The sequence below is a fragment of the Dasypus novemcinctus genome, chromosome 6, assembly GCF_030445035.2.
Source record: "Dasypus novemcinctus isolate mDasNov1 chromosome 6, mDasNov1.1.hap2, whole genome shotgun sequence".
NCBI lineage: Eukaryota > Metazoa > Chordata > Mammalia > Cingulata > Dasypodidae > Dasypus > Dasypus novemcinctus.
This window is the reverse complement of record NC_080678.1, coordinates 42,521,506-42,544,046: the sequence shown is the minus strand read 5'-3', so window position 1 is coordinate 42,544,046 and position 22,541 is coordinate 42,521,506. Positions and strand designations below refer to the sequence as shown.

The window sequence follows — 22,541 nt, the reverse complement described above, 5'->3', positions numbered from 1 at the left end:
GAAGTCTACCTGCTGCTTTATCAGAAGTAGCAACACAAATGATGGATGAGGAGGGCATGTGCCCACTTGTTTCATTTATGTAACTTACCTCTCCAGACGCTTGTCTACAACCCTGTTTTCACTTCTATATCCAATTCATTACATTTCTTCCAAAATTCATTACATTAATTCCAGTGATGGTAAATTGGGCAGTTTCCATCACTGCCCACTTTCAAAGTGCTCTTAGGGTGTGGCCTGTGCGACCATTGCCACAACCTAATCTTTCCAAAGAAAATCAGTCCATGTGTCTGGCATCAGAAGAGGGCTGGCTAAGCTCCCCTTAGTGTCAGGAGCCTTGCCTGGCATGTCTGCCAGAGCCTGCCCTCACCTAAGCACTCAGATCTACAAACTCCTAAACGCAGTCTTCTAATCTGTGAAACAGTGGTAGAACCATTACTGAAGTAGGTTTGGCTCCTTTCACCTCTGAGGTCTAAAAAATCACTCCTCTGGAGATGAGCAGGTTAACCTCACAGGACTGTATGAGAAGCCATACAGCTTTCTAATCTGTTGCCCTGGTGCTCAGAAACCCTGAGAGCCAGATTAAATATAGGTGTGGCTCTATTCACAAATTTAGAAAATGTCTACACTCTAAGGGAAATGAGGACGAGTATCCTCCCCAGATCTCCATGTATGCTATGTGGAGCCCAGCCCTCACACTGACAGATGAGGGAGCTATAGCTGAGCTGTCTCCCAGCCCTACTCTTCCTTTTTCAGGAGGAACAGACCTCCTTTGCCACTTCAAGGAAACCATAGCTCTAGCATCAGACATCTTATGTGTGCATCTTTAGACATCCCAGGATTGTACCTGGTGGATGATCAACCCAGAAAGACTTGTGCCCTGGGAGAGTGCAAGCTGGCAGCCCCACATTCATCTTTGGTTGAGAAAAATAGATCCACAAGGCAAAATTTGAGTGAATCAATATCATGTTCACATGGAAGACACCAGACAATATCCATCATTCTCTAAAACAATACTGCTTCTAGGGAAAAACAGGTGTGGCTCCCTCACGGGCTTGTTCTAAATCAGTATCTTTAAAAGACACCATCCCAAACAAGACTACAGAAACCCCCAAACAAAATGTCACAACCACATTATAGCATCTGAAAATCAAAACAAGACACTGGATTTTGACCTTTAACATATAAAAATACTATAACAAAATGAAATACAAATATATATTAGAATCTGTAAGTATTCTGTACAAAGAGATACTTTCGCGGTTAGGCTAACAGCAGGCAAAGAGAAGACAAAGTCCAGCCTTTTCCGTTTCCTGACAACTTCACAAGGGAGCCCCAGGACACTGTTGTCAGCTGCCAAAGCAACAGCTCCCTCGGTCTTCCCTGCTTGTGTCTCTTCAGTGCATGTTCAATGGAAATGACCAACGGTGACATCAAAGCAAACAAAAGTTCTTTATCAAAGGGGTTGCAAGGTGTGGATGTGGTTTCTCAGTGGGATGGTTCCATAGCAGCCTTCTTTGTGACTGTCAACAAGCCCAAATGTGAGCAGGCCATGTGCGTGATGATTCGCTTAGCAACTTGCCATTTGGTGGCTATGTTGGAGGAAAAGGTGATTCTGGGCACACACACTCTTGGCCCCCTTGCTCCTCGTGCTTGTAGTGGATCCCAATCCTCTGACTCACCTGAGGACTGAGCGTGGAGTTGTGCTGGGATGCTGGTGGCGGGGCGGGGGTTGGTGAGATCAATGTCAATAGGCTCACAAGCATACTCCCTGGGAACAAACATGCCGTTTTCTGACCTCCCAACCCCATTGCCATAGGTGAGGGACATGGGGAGGGAATGCAGGACTCTTGGCAGCCCTTGCCTGTCTACATGTGTCCTTTTCACTTTCAGCAGAGTAAAGGTGAGGCCCCCTGCCAGTCAGTGCACCTAAGGAGCAAGAAGTTGCTTCTTTAGGCCAGTGGGGAATGGTGGTGGCTGGAGAAGGTGCATGCCTCAGGGCTGGTGGGTCCCAGAACACCTTTCCACTGGAGAACGGCAGGCTAGCTACCCTTGAGTTTTTCTGCCCTATCCAGCCACTGCCAGCTCCTCAGAGAATCTAAGGGAGGCATGCCATTCAGCCCCACCAGAAGCCCTACAAGTCCCAGGCTGCTGTCCACTGAAGGCCAGACACACCAGACTACTGGATGGGCCAGTGTGGCCTCACACAGAGCCACCAGATAATAGAACCTCGTCCCCTGTGAGGAGCATATCCAACCATGAGGACACAGGCAGTTGAGCAGGCCAGGGCACTCTGCTCATGATAGGGGCCCTGGGTTCTGGTGGAATGGAGCATGCCAGGCTCCCACATTTGCAGAAGGCTCAAGCCCTTTCCCATTAGCATCAAGGACTCCCCTTGCTACCCACATTGGCTAGGGACACAGGCACAGTGCCACCCCAATCCCCCAAAATGCATTTCCCCAACCTGGCCTTCCATTTGCAGATGGAGAGAGCCAGGAAAGGAACATGCCCACTCCCTTTGCCCACTGGAACTCCAAGGGGCACACCCTCGTGGGGAGATAACTGGGAAAGAAGTGTATGACATTTCTTCCCTCCAGCCAGCTCAAAAATAATCCATTTGCTTTTCATTCTGCATGGAAGAAAGACATGCAGTCAGTGGCTTTTCAAACACTGAATCCTTCATTGCAAACACCTAAGGCAGAACCTACAGAGCCTGGGCCAGTGTCTATGCTGGGAGCCCCCATTGGGCTCCACTCTCTTCCGAGGTGTCCTGCTTGGCACTGTGATGCTCTCTGATTAGTTCACATTGGTCTATAAGAACAGAACACCACAACACCCAGCCTTGATTTAGGCACATAAATACTTGATGTGATCAATGAAGATGGGACTCCTAATTCATTCTTCTCCAGCCTCCCTCCTGGAACCACAGTGGAAGGGTCTACATCTAAGTCATCCCATATCCCCATTTTATAGCTGAGGAAACTGGGGCCCAGTGGAAGAAGGTTGCTCAAAGTGACAGGGCCAGAGGACTAGGAGGCAAGTTCCCTACTGCCTGGACCACTATCCCCCCATGCCTGGTCTGAGTATCAGGGATCTGAGTCCAGTCCATCCTGTCCCTCTGCCAGTGGCTCAGCAGCTGGTGGCTGGAGAAGCCCAGAACCAATACCCCTTCTGCTTGGCTAGTGTCCGGAGGCTGGTGATGTTTATTCAGCTGGAATCAAGAACTCCCCTGCCCTCTTTGATGGGGCCCACACCCCAAGCAACCCCAGTGGTTACTCTCTTGACATGACTCGACTTTCTCTCGAACCTATAGTGGTCATCCCAGGACTTTAGGATTTAGAAGCCCAGTCCTAAGAACCACCTCTACCCCCAGCCTTGTTCCCTAGCAGTGGCTGCAACACTGACTGGCAGCCCAGGGGGCAAGGATCCGTCCCTTCCTGACCAGCAGGAGGAGGCCCTTCCCATGCACAGCCTGGCCTCCTGCTGGCAGACACTGGCCACAGATGAATGACCCTGAGAGCCAAGCTGGATGCCCAGGGTAGGCTGAGAGGACTTCAAGGCTATCCACAGAGTGGCAAGGGGTTGGCTTCGGGGGCCAGGGAGCTGCTTTCAGGCCAGAATGGGCCACAGATGACAGGGAAAGGGCTGTTTTGGGAAGGGGCTAGTCCCCTTTTTCAGATCTCAGTAGTGGGCCAGGAGAGGTATCTCCAGTCTGCACTTCTTGGCCTGACCTCACGCACACATTCATTCAACAAATATTTATTAAGCGCCTCTTTGTGCAAGGCACTTCCCGAGAGGGCAGCTCCAGCGGCACCCACCCCGTCTGTCCCCAGCTGCCGTGCCATTTGCTTTAGAAAGGCTGCTCTGGTGCCTCAGAGGCCAGCCCCCACCCCCAGGGAGGGCCGCAGCCGGGTGCCCGCCGGCCCAGCTCCCACGCAGCCCAGGAGCGGGCCTGGTGATGCCCTGTACTCCAGCCCAGCGGCTGGCAACGCTGTCTCTGCTGCGGCCATGCCCCCCTCCCGCCCTCACCCCACCCCCTCCCCGACCACGCCTGGGGCTACGCGCAGAGGGCACAGCCACACTTGGTGGGCTTCTCCACCTCCTCGGCAAAAGAGGTCCCGTCGCTGCACTCGAAGGTGAACTTCCTCCGCTTCAGCCGCAGGCCCTGGCAGCAGCCCTGGCCGGGGCATGAACCCCGGCACTGGACCCACGACAGCGGGCGCGTGGTCTGGCAGATGGCATAGCCCCTCTGGACCTGGTGAAAGTCCCGGACAGGGTCCCCCCGGCACTCGGACCCTGGATGGGACAGACACCAAGAGAAAGCCTCAGGGCACACCCACGGGGAGGCGGAGAAGGAGGAGGGGCAGCTGCTGAGGATCGGGGCGGATCCCTCGCTCCGACCCCTCCCCCGGCCCGACATGCACATGCACGCGCTCTTCCTGGAGCCCGCCGCGCGCGAGCGTGCAGGACGGGCTCTCCAGGAACACTGGACTGCCAGAGTCAGGGGAGCTCCCCTGAGATCTGCAAGAGAGGGTGAGGGCCTGTCAGGCAATAAAAGGAATTTGTGAGTGGGGAAGGCGCGGCCTAGGCGACCCTTAAGGCGCCTGAGTCCTGGGGTTCTCTGGCTGCCCCCTGCCGGGCCTCAGCAGAGCCTGGATTCCAGCAGAAGAGCCTTGACCAAGGGGGGCAGAGTCCCTGGGAAGGAGTCCTCAGCCCTCCCACTTCCTGCTGCTCCGAAGGGCTCAAGGTGATGGGGGCAGATGGGGACAGGAGACCAGGGGCCTGGACTCTGGGTGATCTCTTCTAGGCCGCTATCCCAGATAAGGGGCTGCAGGGCCAGCTGGGCTGGGAGAGACGGGGTGTCTGTCTGGGGGTGGGGCTCTATGCCCAGAGGGTGGGGGGCAACAAAGCCCAATGGTAGCCCGGGGTACAGATAGGGGTAGGCGGTCCAGCGGGGTTGCTGAGTTGGGGAGAAAGAACAAGTTAAGTTGCTAAAGCAAGTTGTGGGGAGGAACCCTGGAGAGGACATGTCAGGAGGGGGGCACCTGACCTTGCTCACACAGCTCGCCCGAAAAGCCCGGGTCACACACACAGTGCGCCCCCTTGGTGGCCGAGGCCTGACAGTGGCCGTACAGACACTGCAGGCCCCCGCAGGGGTCAGCCGGTGCCCCGGCCTGGTTGCACAGGGCCCCTGAGTACCCATCCTGGCACTGGCAGCTGTAGGAAAGAGCATCGAGGGGCACGCATTTCCCATGGACACACCTGGAGGGGACAGAGAGAAGGCAAGGTGAAACCAGGCCAGAAGCACTCCGAGGCCCACACTGGGGGTACCCCGCCCCTCCCAGGCTTGACTTCATGGGACGTATTCTTTTCCCCAGATTTAAACAAAAGGAATAAGATTGTGTTTGTCCCTGCAGATCTTTTCCTATTAAAAAAAACTGAAAGCTAGAAAAAGATAATAAAACCCTGCGTTAGGCCATATGTTCCAATTTGGGGGTTTAAAAATTACAGTCCACGTGACACCGCTTGAGAAAGGGGCAGTGGACAGGCTCTGAGAGCCCCCCAACCCTTCCCAAGCTCACTTGTGACCATGGCAGGGGCCATCGGCTGGCTGGTCGCAGTGCAGGCCCCCCCAGCCGGCCTCGCAGTGGCACACAGGCCCCGGGCTGGCATTAGGCTGGCAGATGCCGTGCAGGCAGTAGAGCTTGCGGCAGGGCTCACAGCCTGGCACCACACCAGGCTTCATCTGCGTCTTGGTGAAGTCCTGCAGCTCGTTGTTGATGTACAGGTTTCGGATGCAACCATGGAAGCTGGTGCCATTGAGGACCTGCCACAGGCGGAAGGCGGCCGAATTCACGTCCACGGGCATCCCTGGGGTTGGGCAGGGCAGAGCTGGGCTGAGACTGAGGTTCACCACCTGTCCTGGCACCCACTTCTGAGGTGTCCACTCTTACCCTTGGTCTCTGTCCTCCCGTCTCTACAATCCTGAGCTCAGGTCCTTTGCTACCTTTGAGGACCCAAACTCCTTTCCCGGAAGAAATGAAAAACCCTGCTTCCTTAGAGATCAGAGCCCAGGAGTGCCAGGCCTGCCAGCAGAGAGCAGATGAGAGAGGCTTTGGCGCCCTGCTCCTGAAGTCTGGGTGGCCTTATCCAGCATCTGCTCCTTCCTTCTCTCTGGGAGCTTAGATCTCCCAGAGACCCTAACTATAGCAAAGGAACTGAGGCCTCAGATTCATGTGTATGACACTTGGTCACGTGCTTTTGTGGTTATCACTATTTCCATTTGACAGGTGCTCAGTGACTTGCCCAGAGCTGTACAACTAGTCAACAGTGGAACTGGGAGTAGAACCCAGGGGTCTGTCCATCTGCCGGGAAGTCTCAGCAGGCCTCTCTGCAATGCTGAGAGGGCCCCCACGACATCTGGAAGCCTGCTCCTCCAGACCTAGAAATGTCTGTGGATGGGGGGCAGGGGCCGTGTAGACAGCAATGCCTGAAGGGCCAGACAGGAGGTCTCTAGTCAATGCAGGGACTCCCATGCCTGGGTCTCTTGCAGCTGCCCTGGGCCTCTGGGGACGGACCCCAAACAACTGGCCCAAAGCCAGGGGGAAAGGTGCCCATGGTGGAGAAGTAAACCAGGGAAGTTCCAGGCCCACCCTTAGGCCAGGCCTCAGGCCCAACCCAGGCCCCCAACCTGCTGGATCAACCTGGGGTTCCGGGGAGACCCACCAACAGCTCGACCATTCACTAGGACTTTCCCCCACCCCTTTGGCATCGCCACCTATAATTCAGTGTCCTGGGCACCAGCTCTCCTGGCAAGTATCAGGCCAGAGGGCAGAAGAGGCCCTTCCCTGGAAGAGCTGTCACCATCTACCTGATGGATAGGCCTGTGGATGCAGGGGCACTGAGGCCTCCACCTGGGTGAGTTCTCACCTCCCACATAGAGGGGGGCCTCGCTGTTGAGTGTGTAGTGTTTGCCGAAGTTGTCCATGGTCATGGGGCTGCCGCCGTCGATAGAGAGATTCACCATCTGGTCAAAGGTGACCAGCTCAACGGTATGGAACTGCCCATCATTGATTGTCTCAGCACTGGAAGAAGATGGGGAATGGGCCCAGGGAGTGGGCTTCAGTTTTGGCCAGCCCTGCCTGGGTGTTCCCCCAGAAGGGCCATGGGCCTAGCAGCTGCTTCCCTAAACCAGGGACTGTGAAACTCAGGAGCTGATGGTCAGGCCAATCCTACCCTCCTTCTTAGGGCTCCCTGGGGAAAGCTGAGAGGTCTGGGGCAGGTGTCTCCAACTTATCAATCCCCCTTCCCACTGAGGAGTCCTCCTCTCTGAGGTGGAGATGGGATGGGGAAGGTCAGGGCGACTGCCAAGGCCTCAGAGAGCAGGGGCTGGACTAAATGGTTCCAGTGTTCTCTCCACTTGAGCAGCCCACATTTCTGGTGGTGCCAATAACCACCTGCTCTTGGCCCAGGAGACCCAACCGTGGCAGTTCCCAAGCTCCCGAGGGCAGCTGTTGGCATGAGGAAGCCCTACCTGTAGATGGCGGAGCTCGGGTAGCTGCCCGGGTCGTAGCTGACTCGTACGTGGCCCTGGTACAGCTCAACTGCAATGTGGTCGTTGTCCCCGTTGTACAGCAGGATCCCGTTGTCCTCAGCCGTGGACACCTAATGGGCAACAGCACTTTCTCTCCCACTCTACCCCATGCCATCCCACACAGTAGCAGTGCAGGTAGCAGTTGGGGCAGGTGGGAGACCCGAGTTTGGCAGAGAAGTGCTGTGTTCTCCCTCAATTGGCCAGACTCCCCAGCACCATATGCTCTCCAGTCCCCCGCCAGTCTGACCAATGCTGGGCAGGGAAGGGCCAATGAGCCAGCTGAGGCTGGAAATAGTGTGCCAGGAGAAGATAGGAGGCCAGGGTTGATTCGCCCAGAGAAGAACAGTTAGCGTGGGAATACTGTGTCACGGATGTGGGGTAGCCATGTTCTGGGCCTCAGAAAGAAGCCATGGGGCCAGGGTGGGAAGCTCAGAGAAGACAAGTTCAGGAACGCCCTCTAAGGGCCAGAGCTGCCCAAATCTGGAAGGAGCCACTCGGGAGGTAATGTCCTGTGGCTGCAGCCATGCAAGCAAAAGTGGGATTTTTGCCTTAAGAGGAGGATTCCTCTAAGATGCTGGAGGAGCTGTGGTCTTTTTTTTTTATTCTCTGCCCACTTTCCCTTCCGCCTTTCTTTCGGTAAAGACTTCGACCCCTGATCTATAGATTGGCCCAGGTTGGACGAGTCAAAGTGCCCCCATCTTCCTGGACTTAGTAATTGGTTCAGGGATGGGCATAAGCCCGAAGCCAGGCCAGAGTCCCATCGTGGAATTGCTGTCCAACTAGAGCTGGCCAGGAACTCCCCCTTTCAAACTCTGGTGATGGGACCTTGTTGGGGTAGGAATGTGGGGATAAACTGAGCTTCCTAGGGCTGGCTGGCTAGGGCTTTGGTGAGTTCTATTTTGCATATTGGAATAGGCTAGCTGTAGTTAGTCTTCCACTGTGGACAATGTAAGTGGACAGGATTTTGGAGCGGTGATATGGGGGAGGAGGACAGAGTGAGCATGTTTGAGAGGCTGAAGGGTTCTGAGGAAAAGGAAGGAGGGAGGAGGGAAGGAGAGGAGAAGAAAAGAAAAGAAAGAAGACGTGGCATTTGTGATAGGAAATGGAATTTTGGGAAAAGAGGGAGATGTCTAAAAGGAATTTAATTTTTTTACCATATAATGTGCAATATAATCTACTCTTCTCTGCTTTTCCAAGAAATATTTAGCTATCTATATATATGTCGATTCTGTTGAAGTGGGACTGGCTTTTTTTCCTCTTCAGCATGATGATGTTCTGAGATGAAATTCAAGAGGGACGAAAGGAGAATCTGAGCAACCCAAGGTTAAAGAGAGAAGCCTAGAGCTCACTCCGGCCGTGCTTTAGCCACAGGGACAGAGGCAGTCTGCAGTGCCGGAGGCTGAAGCTGAGGAGCAGTTGAGACAAGAGATGGTGGGAGAGGGTCCTAGCAAGTTTGGTTTCTGGATCAAGTCACGAGGCCACCGCCACACCTGCTCACCTCTGAGATTGGTTTCTAATTATGCTTGAACTCCTTCAAGCTGAGATTCCGACACAACCAGAATTTTGACTAGCAAAGGGCCCTTCCCTTTTCCTGGGCAGGGACACATCCTGATGCTCGGCCTGAAGCCAGGGTCCCCTGCCCTGACTCCCCTCTGTGACCAGGCCCCCGGGACACATACCTGCAGCGTGATGTTGGCTCGTGGCCAGTTCTGCAGGTCAGTGAACTGCAGGTAAGTGTCCCGGTCCACGAAGTTAACGCTGAGTAACTTCTCACACTCAGGGCCACCGAAGCCCGGAAGGCACTGGCACACGGGCCGGCTGCCCTGGGCCACACAGTGGGCCCCGTTCTGGCACTCGGTCCCCTCGCAGGGGCTCCTGGAGGCAGGCAGGCGGGGAGGGATCTCACAGAGCTGTCCACTGAAAGGGAGAGGAAGTAAGTCAGAGAGGGCAGGGCCAAAGGGAAGGGGACAGCCCCTCCCACATCTGGAGAGGAAATCACAAACCTCTTGGGAAAATGGATCTTTAAAGTGAGAGAAGATGCTTCTAACGAACCCTTTTCCCAAGAGAACTATAAACCAGACTGATATTGAGAAACAAGGTAAGAAACTAGTGTGGTCCCTGGACCAGCAGCATTGGCGTAACCTGGGCACTTGTCAGAAATGGAAAACCTACAAAATATGAGTCTGCTTTTAACAAGATCCCAGGCGATTCAGGTGCACATTAGAATTTGAGAAACACTCACTGCTCCTGTCAATTCCTCTATAAAGCAAGTTTTACTGTACCCATTTTACAGAAAAGAAAACTGAAACTTAAGACAACAAGCAGAAAGAAAGAAGACTCAACCTACTAACCTCAGAATTAAAAAGGAACATTACTACCAGCCTTAGAGAAATAAAAAGAATTAAAAAGGAATACTATGAAAAACTGTATGCCAACAAATTAGATAGCATGGATGAAATGTACAAATTTCTAGGAAAACACAAATTACTAAAACTGATTCAAGAAAAGAGAAAATCTGAGTAGACCCAAACAAGTAAAGAGATCAAATTAATAATCAAAAAATTTCCCACAATGAAAAGCCCATATCCATATGGCCCTGCTGGTGAATTCTACCAAACATTCAAAGAATTAATACTAATTCTTCATAAACTCTTCCCAAAAATAGAAGAGGAGGGAACATTTCCAAATATATAAGACCAGTATTACCCTGATACCAAAACCAGACAAAGACATAACAAGAACAGAAAATTATAGATTAATATCTTATGGGAATAGATGAAATAATCATCAACAAGATACTAGCAAATCAAATCCAGTAATTTATAAATATGATTATATACCATGACCAAGTGGGATTCATCCAAGGAATGCAAGATCGGTTTAACGCCCAAAAATCAGTCAACGTAATTGTATTAGTCAGGGCTTTCTAGAGAAATAGAACTGACATATATGTATAGTAAATGATTTATTATAGGAATTGGCTCACTGTGGGGATTGGCAAGTCTGAATTTCATAGGACAGACCGCAAATGGGAACGCTGATGAAGGTTGCAATGAATTCTCCAGGAGAAGCTGGTTGGCCGACATAAAGACAGAAATTCTTCCTTCTGCTGCTGCTGAAATCATCAGTTCTTCTTTTAAGGACTTCAGCTGATTGTATGAGACTTCTCAGATTACTGAAGGCAATCTTTGTTGATTATTAATGTAATCAGCCAAGGATGCAATCAATGACTAATGATTTAAATCCACAAAATACCCACACAGTAGAAATCAGGCCAGTGCTTGCTTGACCATAAAACAGTACATCATGACCTAGCCAAGTTGACACATGAAATTAACCATCACTGTAATATACCACATCAATAGAATAAAAGACAAAACCTCATAGTCATCTCAATAGGCCAGAAAAAAGCACTTGAAAAAATCCCACACCCTTTCCTGATAAAAACACTCAAGGAACTAGGAATAGAAGTGAAGTTCATCAACCCAATAAAGGGCATCTATGAAAAATACAGTTAGCATTGTACATAATGGTGAAAGACTGAATGCTTCCCTGGCCCCAACATCACGAACAAGATAAGGATGTCTGCTCTGGCCACTTCTATTAAATATTGTATTGGAGGTTCTAGCCAGAGGAATCAGGCAAGAAAACTAAATAAAAGGCATCCAGGTTAGAAAATAAGTACCACTATCTCTATTTGCAGATGACATGGTCATGGATAAGAAAATCCTAAGAAATCCACTAAAAAACTATTAGAAATAATAAATGAGTTCAAAAAGATTATAAGCTACAAGATAATTTTAGACCCCTTCTTCTAACCATATACAAAAATTAACTCAAAATGGATCAAAACCCTAAATGAAAGAGCTAAAATATAAAAATCTTAGAAGAAAACAGGTGTTTTCATGACCTTGGATTAGGCAGTGGTTTCTTAAATATGACACCAAAAGCATAAATGACATAGAAAAAATAGATAAATTGGACTTCACCAAAATGTAAAATGTTTGTGCTGTGAACAATACCATCAACAAAGCAAGAAGACAATTCACAGAATGAGAAGAGATGCTTGAAAATTATTTATCTGATAAGAGACTTGTATCTAAAATATATAAAGAATTATTACAACTCAGTAATAAAAAGCAAATAACTCAATTAAAAGACGGATGAAGGACTTGAGTAGGAATTTCTCCGAAGAAGATATACAAATGGCCAATAAGCTCATGATAAAATAGTCAACATCATTAGCCATCAGGAAAATGCAAATCAAAACCACAATGAGATACTATTTCATACTCCCCGAGGATGAGTGTAATGAAAAAGATAGATAACAAATACGGGTGAGTATGTGGAGAAATCAGAACCTTCATATACTGCTGGTGGAGATGTAAAATGTCACAATCGCTTTTAAAAACAGTCAGACAGTTCCTCAAAATGTTAAACAGAGTTACCATATGACTCAGCAATTCCACTCCTAAAAAGAACATAAAACATATATCCACACAGAAACCTGCACATGAATACTCAGAGCAGCATTATTCATAATAGCCAAAAAGTAGAAATAACCCAAATGCCCAGCATCTAATGAAAGGATAAATAAAATGTGGTATATCCATACAATGGAGCATTATTTGGTAATAAAATGAAATGAGGCACTCACTTAAGTATATACTTAAAAATGGTTAAAATGGCAAGTTTTATATTATATGTATCATAACTTTTAAAAAAATGATATACTGACACATGCTACATGGATGAATCTTAAAAACATGCTAAGTGAAAGACACCAGTCACCAAGGACCACATATTATATGATTCCATTTGTATGAAGTACCCAGAAGAGGCAAATCCACAGGGAAAAGTGGTTGCCTATTGTTAGTAGCATGGGCTATTGAGGGATGATGGCTTTTTGGGGTAATGAAAATGTTCTAAAATGGTGAGGTGTGCACAGTTCTGTGACTATACTAAGTGCCACTGAATTGGATGCTTTAAATGGGTGAAGTGTATGGTATGTGAGTTATAGCTCAATAAAGCTGTTTGTTTCTTTCTCAAGCAGGGCAGGTGGAGTCGATGGCCAGAAGAGGGCAGGCGTCCTCCCCAACCTCCCAGGGGAACCAAGATGGGATGGTAAATGACCTCTGAGGGGTGGCTCGAGGCAGGCCCTCCACTTGCCCATGTCTTCTGATGTCTGTCTGGGCAAGGAAGAGATGGGGCACTGCCCAGTAATCTGTACCCATCTTCCACCCCCTTCTCCAAACTGGTTAGTGACCCTCTGCTATGCTCTGAGTGGTTAAAGAACCTTCCCAAGGTCACACAGCTGGTGATTGGCATAGCCATGGTTAAAACCCCAGGGTCTAACTCCCAGGCTCTGTGACCCCTCCCCAGTGGTGCCTGGCGGCTCCTGCAAGCCCCTAAGAGCCAGCAAGGAGTCGCTCGTGGCGCGGGCAGGGGCCCCTCACCTGTAGCCCTCAGCACAGAGGCAGGAGTAGCTGTTGACGTCGTCCACGCACTGGGCCCCATTCTGGCAACGGTGATCCCTGCAGTCATCCTGGTTCTCGCTGCAGTTGTCGCCCGTGTAACCTGGCGCGCACTCACACCTGGGGGTGGCAGGGGTGGGTGGGTGGGCGGCGGCCAGGAGAGTACACTGGGGCCCGGGACCCTCACAGCTTGTGGGGCTCAGGGGCTGTGCATGGACAGAGAACCCGAGGAGACCCCAGGAGGCCAAGCAGAGCCCTGGATATGAAGCTTCCTTAGCCCATCTGGGACTTTTCCTAGTGAGAGAGAAGAGCTTGCATGGACCGGGGTGTGGGCCCTGGGCCATGAGGGTGGACGCCCAGCAGCAGGAGGAGATGGGGATCTTGTCACGGGGGACCCACCCTCACTGCCAACAGCACACCCGAGGCCGAATGTCAGTCCCTTCTTAGCCTGTCCGGCGGCTCCCCTGCTCCAGCCTGGTCTCCCAGGATCCCCAGCACAGGGCTCTGAGTCACATGGGACTCACCCATCCCTCTTCCCCAGCCTCTCCAACTCCTCCTGGCCCAGCCCTTAGGCCCCCCAGAGGGCGAGGGTCCAGGGCAGTCCCCAGCTTCCCAGTGCCTTGCTGCTCTCCCCGAAATCCATGTGACCAACTATTTGCCTATCAAAAAAGGGCCTGCTCTTCCACCCTTCTCAGTCATGGCCTTGGAAGATGTGCCACATCCTGCAAAACCTCCAGCCCCTGCACATCAAGCCCACCTCGGGGCCAGGCCTCCGCAGCAGCCACCCTTCCGTGCCAAGTCACCAACGCTGCGCTGCCTGTGCACGGCCCAGCCACGCGGCCTGGCAGAAAGCTGCCCTCGCCTGGGTTTTCTACTTATCACTAGCCCAGTGTTTTTCAAGCTTTCAATCTAGTACGCACACACACACCCCTGAAACTGAGGTTTTCTGCAACAGTACTTAGCCTTACTGCATAAAATGGCATGATGCTCTCTGAAATTTTCTCTTCGGTTTCATTTTTTAACTTTCATCTTGACTCACCCAATTAATCAACAATCCACCAACAGATCTTGAGCCAGAGTCTGAAAAATGTGACCATCACTTGACACCCACCCACTCATTCATTCATTTTTCCCTATTCATTCATTCATTCACTCATTCATTCATTTATTCATTCAATAACTGTATGTTGAATACTTCCTGGGTTCCAGGGACATTGCCAGCACAGCTAAGTGTCTGATATGACCATCTTTCCACCAAGACAGGAAGTTGAGAACACCTGCACTGTATACCCCACTGTGTGCCCGCAGCCTGAGGCCCAGGGCCCAGCACAAAGTAGGTGCTCAGAGGAATGATGGACTATACTGACAGTTCCAAACTGGACCATGTGCAGTCCTGCTTTTCCTACCTTCCAAGGTCCAGCTCCTCCCAGGAGGGGGCAGGGCACGGCACCCAGATCCGCCTCCACTATGTGGTCGGCAGTGCCAACCCTCCCTACCCCCACCCCCCACCCGCTCACACGGGGGTGCAGCCGCTCATCCATCATCGGAAGACGAGGCCTCAACACTCCCGCGTCATGGGAGAGCATTCTCGCTCCTTTCCAAGGGCCTCAGGCGGCTCCGGCTAGCCCACGGCTCCCTGGGGGATTCTGTCCCTGACCTCGGCTGGAGTGGCCCAGGGAGCTCCGCCTTGACCCCCTGTGATGCACTGACCAGCGGAACGGAAAATCCCAGAAATAAGATTATATTAACAGTGTTAAAACCCATGAACTTCGTGCCGCCGTCTTCAGGTGACGAAGAACTTCCACATGTGCCAGTGACAGCAGTGATGACGATAAAGTTCAGTGGTCCCTTCTCCAAATCTCTTGGGGCCCAATAGCATTGGAGTTTCAGAATTGTTTGGATTTTGGAATTGTTTGGAAGGAGGTTATGTAACATGCCAGTGGGCTCTGGGGCAGCTCCATAATCAAGCATGTTTATATTTCTGTAAAAAAATCTACAAATAGTGACATTTCATGGGATGAATAAAAACTGTAAATAGCCTCATGTCAGGGCAGGCCAGCTTTTATTACCAAATATGATCAGGTCAGATCAGATTTTTCTTCCAACTGGGCTTTTGGTTTTCAGAACCTTGTGGATTTGTACCCGGGGTAAGAGTTGTGGCTCTGGAAGGTACCGCTGTTTATGGAACATTTATCAGATGTGGAACATGGGCTAAATGCTTGCTATACATTATCTCATCTAATCCTTACGACTGCCCTGGGACGAAGCTACTATTGCGCCCAGTTTACAGATGAGAAAATGGAGGCTCTGAGCAGCCAAGCAATCTGCCAAAGGTCATGTAGCCGTGAGCCACAGACTCAGGTGGGTCTGGCTGCACAGCTGCTGACTCCAGGAACCTTCTAGGCTGAAGCTAAACCCACGTGACAGGGGAAGACACAGGGTGGGGAGAGGGGGCTGGCAGAGCCCAGACGGGAATCCTGTGCTCCCTCCCTGGCCCTGGAAACAGGCAGCACTGACCTGGGCCCGTCCGGGGTGCCCACGCACTGGGCCTCATGCTGGCATGGGTTCAAATCCAGGGAGCAGAAGTCTACAAGCTGCTCACAGGCCCTTCCTGGGGAGAGAACGAGCAAGAGGCAGGACAGAAGCTGCCCTCCCGTGGCCTGCCGGGCACCAGGCCCAGCAGGAACCTTCTGCAGGCACTGAGCCAGGGGGCCCGGCCCTTCCACCCTGCCCTCCTCCGGACGCCACGCTTACCCACGTACTGCGGGGGGCACTGGCAGGTGTAGTTGCCCACGCCGTCCACACAGGTGCCCCCGTTGGCACATGCATGCTCCATGCAGTTGTCCGTGTTCACCCCACAGGTTGGTCCCTCAAAGCCAGTGGGGCAGGAGCACCTGTGGGGGGCGGAGGGTGTAGCTGGTGACCCCACAGCCTTCCTGGGGCAGAGGTGGAAACCTGGGGCCTCGGTCAACAGCCTCATTGACCCACTCTAGGCCAGGCCCAGGGCTAGGTGCTGGGGGTTAAAGGTGAGTGAGACCAGCAGGGGAGACACTGAGGAGACTAGAGAAGAGGGGGGTGGCCGTGTGGGGGTGTGAGCACTGAAGCTGGAAGTGGGGCAGGGGACACCTCACTCCTCCCTGGTGGGAAGTGCTCAGGGCAGACTTCCTGGAGGAGGTGACACCCTGACAGGGAGCAGGAAGGGGAGGGATACCAGTTCAGGCAGAAAAGGGTGCAAAGGGCTGGAGCAAGAGAGAGCCCGACAGCCAGTCCTCAGCGGCGAACTCCTCCACAGAGGTCAGGACTTCAGAAGCTCCAGGAGCCAAGAGGCGAGGCTCCTGGAGATCAGTGACCTGCGCACTGGAGTACGCCTTCCCCTGGGGGCACAGATTATTCATTTCCAGATCTTCAAGTTGGACATGACTATCCCAGAACTCCAGAAAAGTGCACCACTCACCCAGCCCAAGGTCCAGGTGGCACATGCCTCGGGGCCTAAAATCCTCAGGCACGGAATTAAGGGACAGTTAGGAAGCCTGAGGTTTAGGAAGTGAAGGGACAAATGAGTTGGCAAGTCAAGAGGTTTACAATTCCGGGCGTTAAAAGTAATTGCAGGAGGACCTCATGGGGTTGTCAGCTGACAGTGTTAAAAATAATTTTTGATGACAGATCACTGGGGTTTTTTGGCATATAAACTCGGAAGGGTTTCAAAAAATTGAGTGATGTGGCTATAATAAAACTCCTTCTAATCCCAACAGTTTATTTATGTGAACAAACCTTCTCAGCATTTACATTTATATTTTTTAAAAAGGATAGGCTGGATGCTTCATCCATGGACACAAACCAATTGGAATAAAAACACAAACACCAAAACCATCCCCATCTCATTTTAACTGTATAAGAGGAGCTTGTTCATGTCATTGTAAACGGTATCTAATTTCTACGCTATTTAGATTCCACTGGAGACATTTAAAAGAATGATAGTTTTATTTTTAAATGTTAATCATATTTTACTTACAATACCCTCGAAATTACAATTTTGCAATGAAAAACTTTAGGTGTCAATTTTAAAAAGTAGGAGGAGGTATACTGTTTTTAAAACTGAGTGCTTTGTGAGCAAAAAGGTTTGACGCTCCCGTGGCAGGGCATGTGCTGGGCTTGCATTCCCTTTTCTGAAAGCTGGGGAACAGCAGAGGGCTCTTAGGCAGGGGGTGACAGGCTCAGCTTTGCATTTCACTAAACCCCCTCTGGCTGGAGTTGGGGCAGGACAGTGGGAGTAGGCACGGATTGGGGGCAGCAGAGGAGATGGGGACAGCAGCCCCCAGCGGGGCTGGAGAAAAGCGTGAGGCAGTGTCCCACTCTAGGGCTGCTCCCACTGGGGTCCCAGGAGGTGCCCTGGATCCAGCAGGTGGGCTCCCCAGCAGGTGGGCTCTCATTTCTTAGTCTGTAAGGTGGAAAGAGGTGGCGGATGGACTCCAGGAGGTCCCTCCCAATGGGCAGTTATTTCTGCCCTCAGGGACCCCCTATTTCTAAGTCATCTTTGTGTGGTTTGAGGTCCGGAGACTGCTCCCTCCACCTGAGAGTCGCTTCCTGGGCCCATGGAGAGAAGATGCCTGCCCTGCCCTACCCTCTAGGAGCCCGGCCTCTCCTCCGAGGATAGGTCTTGCACCCACGGGTACTGCACTCCGCAGTGGATGTGGCAGAAGAAAGCTGCCAAGTGGATCCGCTTCCACAGCCAACTCCAGGGACCTCCCTGTCCACTCCGGAGGCCCTTGTAGGCCCCCTCAAAGCCCCTCAGCCCGCAAGGCTCCCAGGGGTGAGGGCGGCTACCCTAGCTGCCCCCAGCTGCAGCCCGCTCTGCCTGGAGGGGGGCGGCTGGAGGGTTTCCATTCAGCCCTCCACTCTCCACAGCGGAAGAGTCTAAGGGACGGGAAGGGGGGAGCTTTGACGGAGCTGCTCACCAAAGCCCAGAGGAGGAGCTGAGACCACTGTGAGGACGCGCGTTTCCAAGGTGACGGTGGGTAGAGAGCCATTTAGTGCTCTATTTTTTACATCTGGTAATTTGGCTTTGCAGAGACAGGTTTGGCCATGTCTGCTGGTAGATTCAACATCATTTTCTGAAGAGCCAATTTGTTCTCTCCCTGCTGGCAATTTATTTTCAGCCACTAAATACAATGTCTCTTCTAGAAAAACTCTGGGTCGGGGAGCGCCCTGTGATAGTAGGGCACATTGGGGAGAATTGGGAAAGCGGGGTCCAGAGAAGGGCTTGGATGGTGACGGCCGCCAGGAGGGACTTCAGGGATAATTAGGCCCAGCCCTTTTACCATGAGCAGGAAAGTGGCTGTCTCCTCCCTACCAGTGACGAGTGTGACTTGGAGATGGAGGGGAGGATGCCAGAGGTAGTGCCAAGACTGGGCTCCCACCTCCGGACAGGCCCTGCCCACCCAGGGCAGCCCCCCAGGGGACAGAGGGGCCTGGTGAAGGGCTCTGTGCCCTGAGCAGCGCTGGCAGGCCAAGGACACCCTGCTTGACTTACACTGAGGCTCTGGGAGGGCTAAGGGAGATTGTGAGGGTTTAAGACGCCCCCACACTGCCACTGGATACACCCCTGGCCAGGGATGCCCAGGGCATGGAAAGGAGCCTCCTGGCACCTGGCAAGAGCTGGGAAAGGGCCTGGACAGGAGCCAGCAGACAAGGCCCAACCTGACTGGGGGATGCAGGCAGTCACCTGATGTCTTTCTGCTTTTACTTCACCTGGGAAATAGCAGGGCTGGTCTGGGTGGGCTTAGAGAGCCCTCTGGATGCAGTTTGGAGTCAGTTCCTGTGCCCCCCGAGCCTGCCCCCATCCCCTCCCAGAGCCCAGGGGAGCCCTGGGCCATCCAGGTGGGCCCCGTCAGCAGCCCTGCCCACCAGGCCCCTGCGCCGACGGGCAACTCACGTGAAGCCGGCATCCTCGCCCTCCTGCGGGAGGCAGGTCCCACCATTCTCACAGGGGCCACTGGAACAGCTGTCCAGGGACACCTCGCAGTCTCGGCCCTGGGGATAAAAGTCAGCAACAGAGACCCCGGGAAGATCCGGGGCCAGTGGGAGCCAACGGCGACAGCCAGCCCCTCAGCAGCTTGGCTCGCTGCCCCAGGAGCCGCCCGGTGGTTGGGTCATTCATTCACGTTAGGTCTAAGCCAGGCACTGCTCTGGGCGCTGGGAGGGAGTGAAGAACAAGACAGACTCCACCCTGTCCTGGCCCTGCCCGGCGGCGCCCACAGGATGGGGGGGCCTCCTGGCAGCCCTCCGCCTCCACTCACCTGATGGCCGCTGGGGCAGGTGCACCTGTACACCTCGACCGGGTGGTTGTGGCAGGTGCCCTGGTTCTGGCACGGGCTGGACAAGCAGGGCTCACACTTGGCCTGGACGGCCAGCGAGGGGGGACCTGTGGCAAAGGGGAGGGTGTTCGTGCAGGGGGCAGCCGGGCACAGAGCCCCAGGCTGCGGAGAACTCCCACCCAGCGCACGGGGCTGGGAGACGCCCTCTCACCGCGGAGACGATCGCCCTTCCCGGATCTCCTGCAGCTCCTGCTCACACCCTCCCCCCAGAGTCCACTTCTCCGGCCTCTGGGCCCTGCTCTGTAAAAGGGGGCTAATAAGAGCTCCCACCTCACAGCACCGTGAGGACTAAAGGAGTGAGTCCACAGAAGCACTTAGTGCACTTGACACACAACAAACTGGGCACACGGCGCTGGGGCGGCTCAGTTGGGGCCCTGCGACGCCTGCCCTGACTGAAGCGGGCGGGCACTGTCTCTCCGCCCTCACCTTCCTGAGGCAATCGCCCAGACTTGGCGTCCGCAGCACCAGGTTATCCCGAGGTGGCCACCTTAGCAGAGGCCACGGCCTGGAGAGTGCCGGGGGCAGGCCGCTCGGCTCTGCCGGGAGGCCCCGCCCAGGCAAGGTCCATTTGCCTTGGACCGAACGGGGAGGACCCCAGCTGCGAGAGCGAGCCCTTCCCCAGCCCCCCGGGGCTCTCTCCCTGAACTGAGGGGCGGAGGAGCGGGCAGTCCCGCTACCCGTGGGGCCTCACGACCTCACAGAGGAAACAGGAAGGCGGCCCAGTTAGTCAGGTTTCCACATAAGACTCCTTCTAGAAGTGGGGAAGCGTCAGTCCTGCCGAAGGGGGCATGAACATGAGCAGAATTAAAACACTTCCCAGCGGTGCCTGGAAGGGGGCCTGGGGGATGGCTGTGTGCAGTGGGTTCTGTTTCTTGATCCGGGTGCTGGTTATGTGGGTGCCTTTGGCTGGTAAAAATTCAGCAAGTCGTTCATTTATGACTTGTGTACTTTCCCCTGTGTGTTTTATTTCAATAAAAAGTTAAGAAAGAAAAATCTCTTCCCACCAGCCCCACCCCCATTAAATAAATACCAGCAAATGGTTAAGCATGAAGTGGCCTGCTCCCGACCTCCCTGAGCCAGGACGGCACCTGCACACAGGGGGGCCCGGGCCTCCTTGTTAACCTGTGGGCAGTTTCATCTCACAAGGGGTCTGGACACTTGAGGAGGGCAGGGGCCGAGCCCCAGGACCTCCGGTGCCCTTCCCCAGCTGCCACTCTGCACACAATACTGGGCAGAGGCAGGCACTCGGGGCCCCTCTGCTCAGCAGGACTGCCCAGCCCTGAGCTGCCATCTAGTCCGTCCATCCCTGAGATGCCCAAGGTGAGGAGCCTGCAGAGAAAAAGCGGGGACGAGCTTCCTGTCGCATTCAAGCCCCGCATTCTGCAAATGTCAGAGTGGCGGCTGAATCCAGTGGCTCCACCAGGGGCTGGGGTGGGTTTTAAGCTAATTGCTGAGCACAGCATCTACCAGGGGAGGCCTGCATGCCTGTGATGCTGAGAGGCTCGGAGCTTCCAGAAACACTGCTGCCATTTTTATTTTCCTGACATAACCGTGGGGAGGGATGACAGCCCTCTTGGCCTGAGGTTTCCCGCCTGGCTTTGTTGTTATTGCCCTTTATGTGTCAGCGTGGGAAGGCAGTCATCCGAGACAGCAGGTGCTTTATTCCTGCCACGTGACCCCTCAGCCAGCTGGTCACGGCAGGGACACAGGTGCAAGTGCCAGACCCAGTCAGGGCTGGAAAGGTCCTGTAGGTGCTCCGGGAGGGGGAGGAGGGATGCAACCAGGAACCCCCCAGCCCTTCTCTCATGCTCCTGGGCTCACCTTGGCATTCGAACTTCTTGGCGGGTGTGGTGAGGAGCAGCTTGCCCTCCATGTCCGGGGGCCCAGAGCAGCGGGCAATGCCCGGCTCTTTGTAGCCTGTCTTCACCCAGCCAGATAGCCAGCGCAGGTGGCAGTCACAGTGCAGGGGATTGGCGCCAATGGCCCTGGGACAGGGATGGGAGAGAAGCAGGCGTTTCAGGTTCATTGGGACCCTCGGCCCCTGGGCTCCAGGCACTATGCCAGGGGTTGGCAAAATTGCTAATTGCCCCTTTCAGGAGTATTTACAGAGGAGCCAGCACCGTTTTCAACACTTTACATGCATTATCTTTTCTTTTTTTTTTAATATTTTTTATTTATTTCTCTCCCCTTCCCCGTCCTCCCCCCCAGTTGTCTGCTCTCTATGTCCATTCATTGTGTGTTCTTCTGTGTCTGCCTGTATTCTTGTCAGAGGCACCAAGAATCTGTGTCTCTTTTTGTTGTGTCATCTTGCTGTGTCAGCTCTCCGTGTGTGCGGTGCCACTCCTGGGCAGGCTGCACTTTTTTCATGCGGGGCGGCTCTCCTTATGGGGTGCACTCCTTGCATGTGAGGCTCCCCTACACGGAGGACACCCCTGCAAGGCACGGCACTCCTTACACACATCAGCCCTGCACATGGGCCAGCTCCACACGGGTCAGGAGGCCCTGGGTTTGAACCCTGGACCTCCATGTGGTAGGTGGATGCTCTATCTGTTGAACCAAATCTGCTTCCCCATTATCTTATTTAGTCCTCACCACACCTTATTAGCCCCATTTAACATGTGAGGAAACTGATGTTCAAAAAGGTTGAGGAACTTGTATAAGATCACACAGAGAAAAGGGGGGCGAGCTGGGATTTGAACCCATGCTGCTGAGGCCAGAGCCTGTGAATGTATTGTTAAGAGCGCGTAGGGGAGAAGGAAACTCCTATTTACTGCTACAACGAGCTGCTGCTTTTCCTACATTAGTGCATCTAATCTTCCCCTTAGTTCTGTAATGTAAGTTCTCTTTTTTCTATTTCCAAGATGAAGGAACTTGGCCTCACATGGAATAAGTAACTCATCAAGGTGACACAACTAGGAAAATAGAGCCCTGGATCCAGACCAGAGCTCTCAGCTTAATTAAAGAAGGCACACACAAACACATTCTCATTGCCAACTGCTTTCAAACATTACAGACAGAGCAAAAGTGTCCACCTGCCCAGTGTTGTGAAGGAACAAAATGCCACTGAATTGTATAGTTTCAAATAAGGTTAATATTATATTA

At 52.9% G+C, this 22,541-nt stretch overlaps 1 protein-coding gene across 2 annotated transcripts in view; it reads right to left on the bottom strand.

Annotated features, from left to right (window-relative positions):
• Positions 1-945: 945 nt before the first annotated feature.
• The window catches only part of SLIT1 (slit guidance ligand 1), a 186,376-nt gene continuing 164,780 nt past the window's right edge, over positions 946-22,541 (bottom strand). For both annotated transcript variants that reach the window (XM_058298664.2, XM_071215741.1), the window contains 12 exons: positions 21,261-21,424; positions 19,362-19,486; positions 18,998-19,095; positions 15,820-15,959; positions 15,583-15,676; positions 13,048-13,185; positions 9,271-9,508; positions 7,532-7,662; positions 6,928-7,082; positions 5,580-5,868; positions 5,048-5,259; positions 946-4,293 (listed from right to left, as the gene is read on the bottom strand). In XM_058298664.2, the coding sequence (XP_058154647.1) occupies positions 4,055-4,293; positions 5,048-5,259; positions 5,580-5,868; positions 6,928-7,082; positions 7,532-7,662; positions 9,271-9,508; positions 13,048-13,185; positions 15,583-15,676; positions 15,820-15,959; positions 18,998-19,095; positions 19,362-19,486; positions 21,261-21,424 (2,023 nt within the window). In that variant the 3' untranslated portion in view covers positions 946-4,054. The remainder of the gene's footprint in view (positions 4,294-5,047; positions 5,260-5,579; positions 5,869-6,927; positions 7,083-7,531; positions 7,663-9,270; positions 9,509-13,047; positions 13,186-15,582; positions 15,677-15,819; positions 15,960-18,997; positions 19,096-19,361; positions 19,487-21,260; positions 21,425-22,541) is intronic.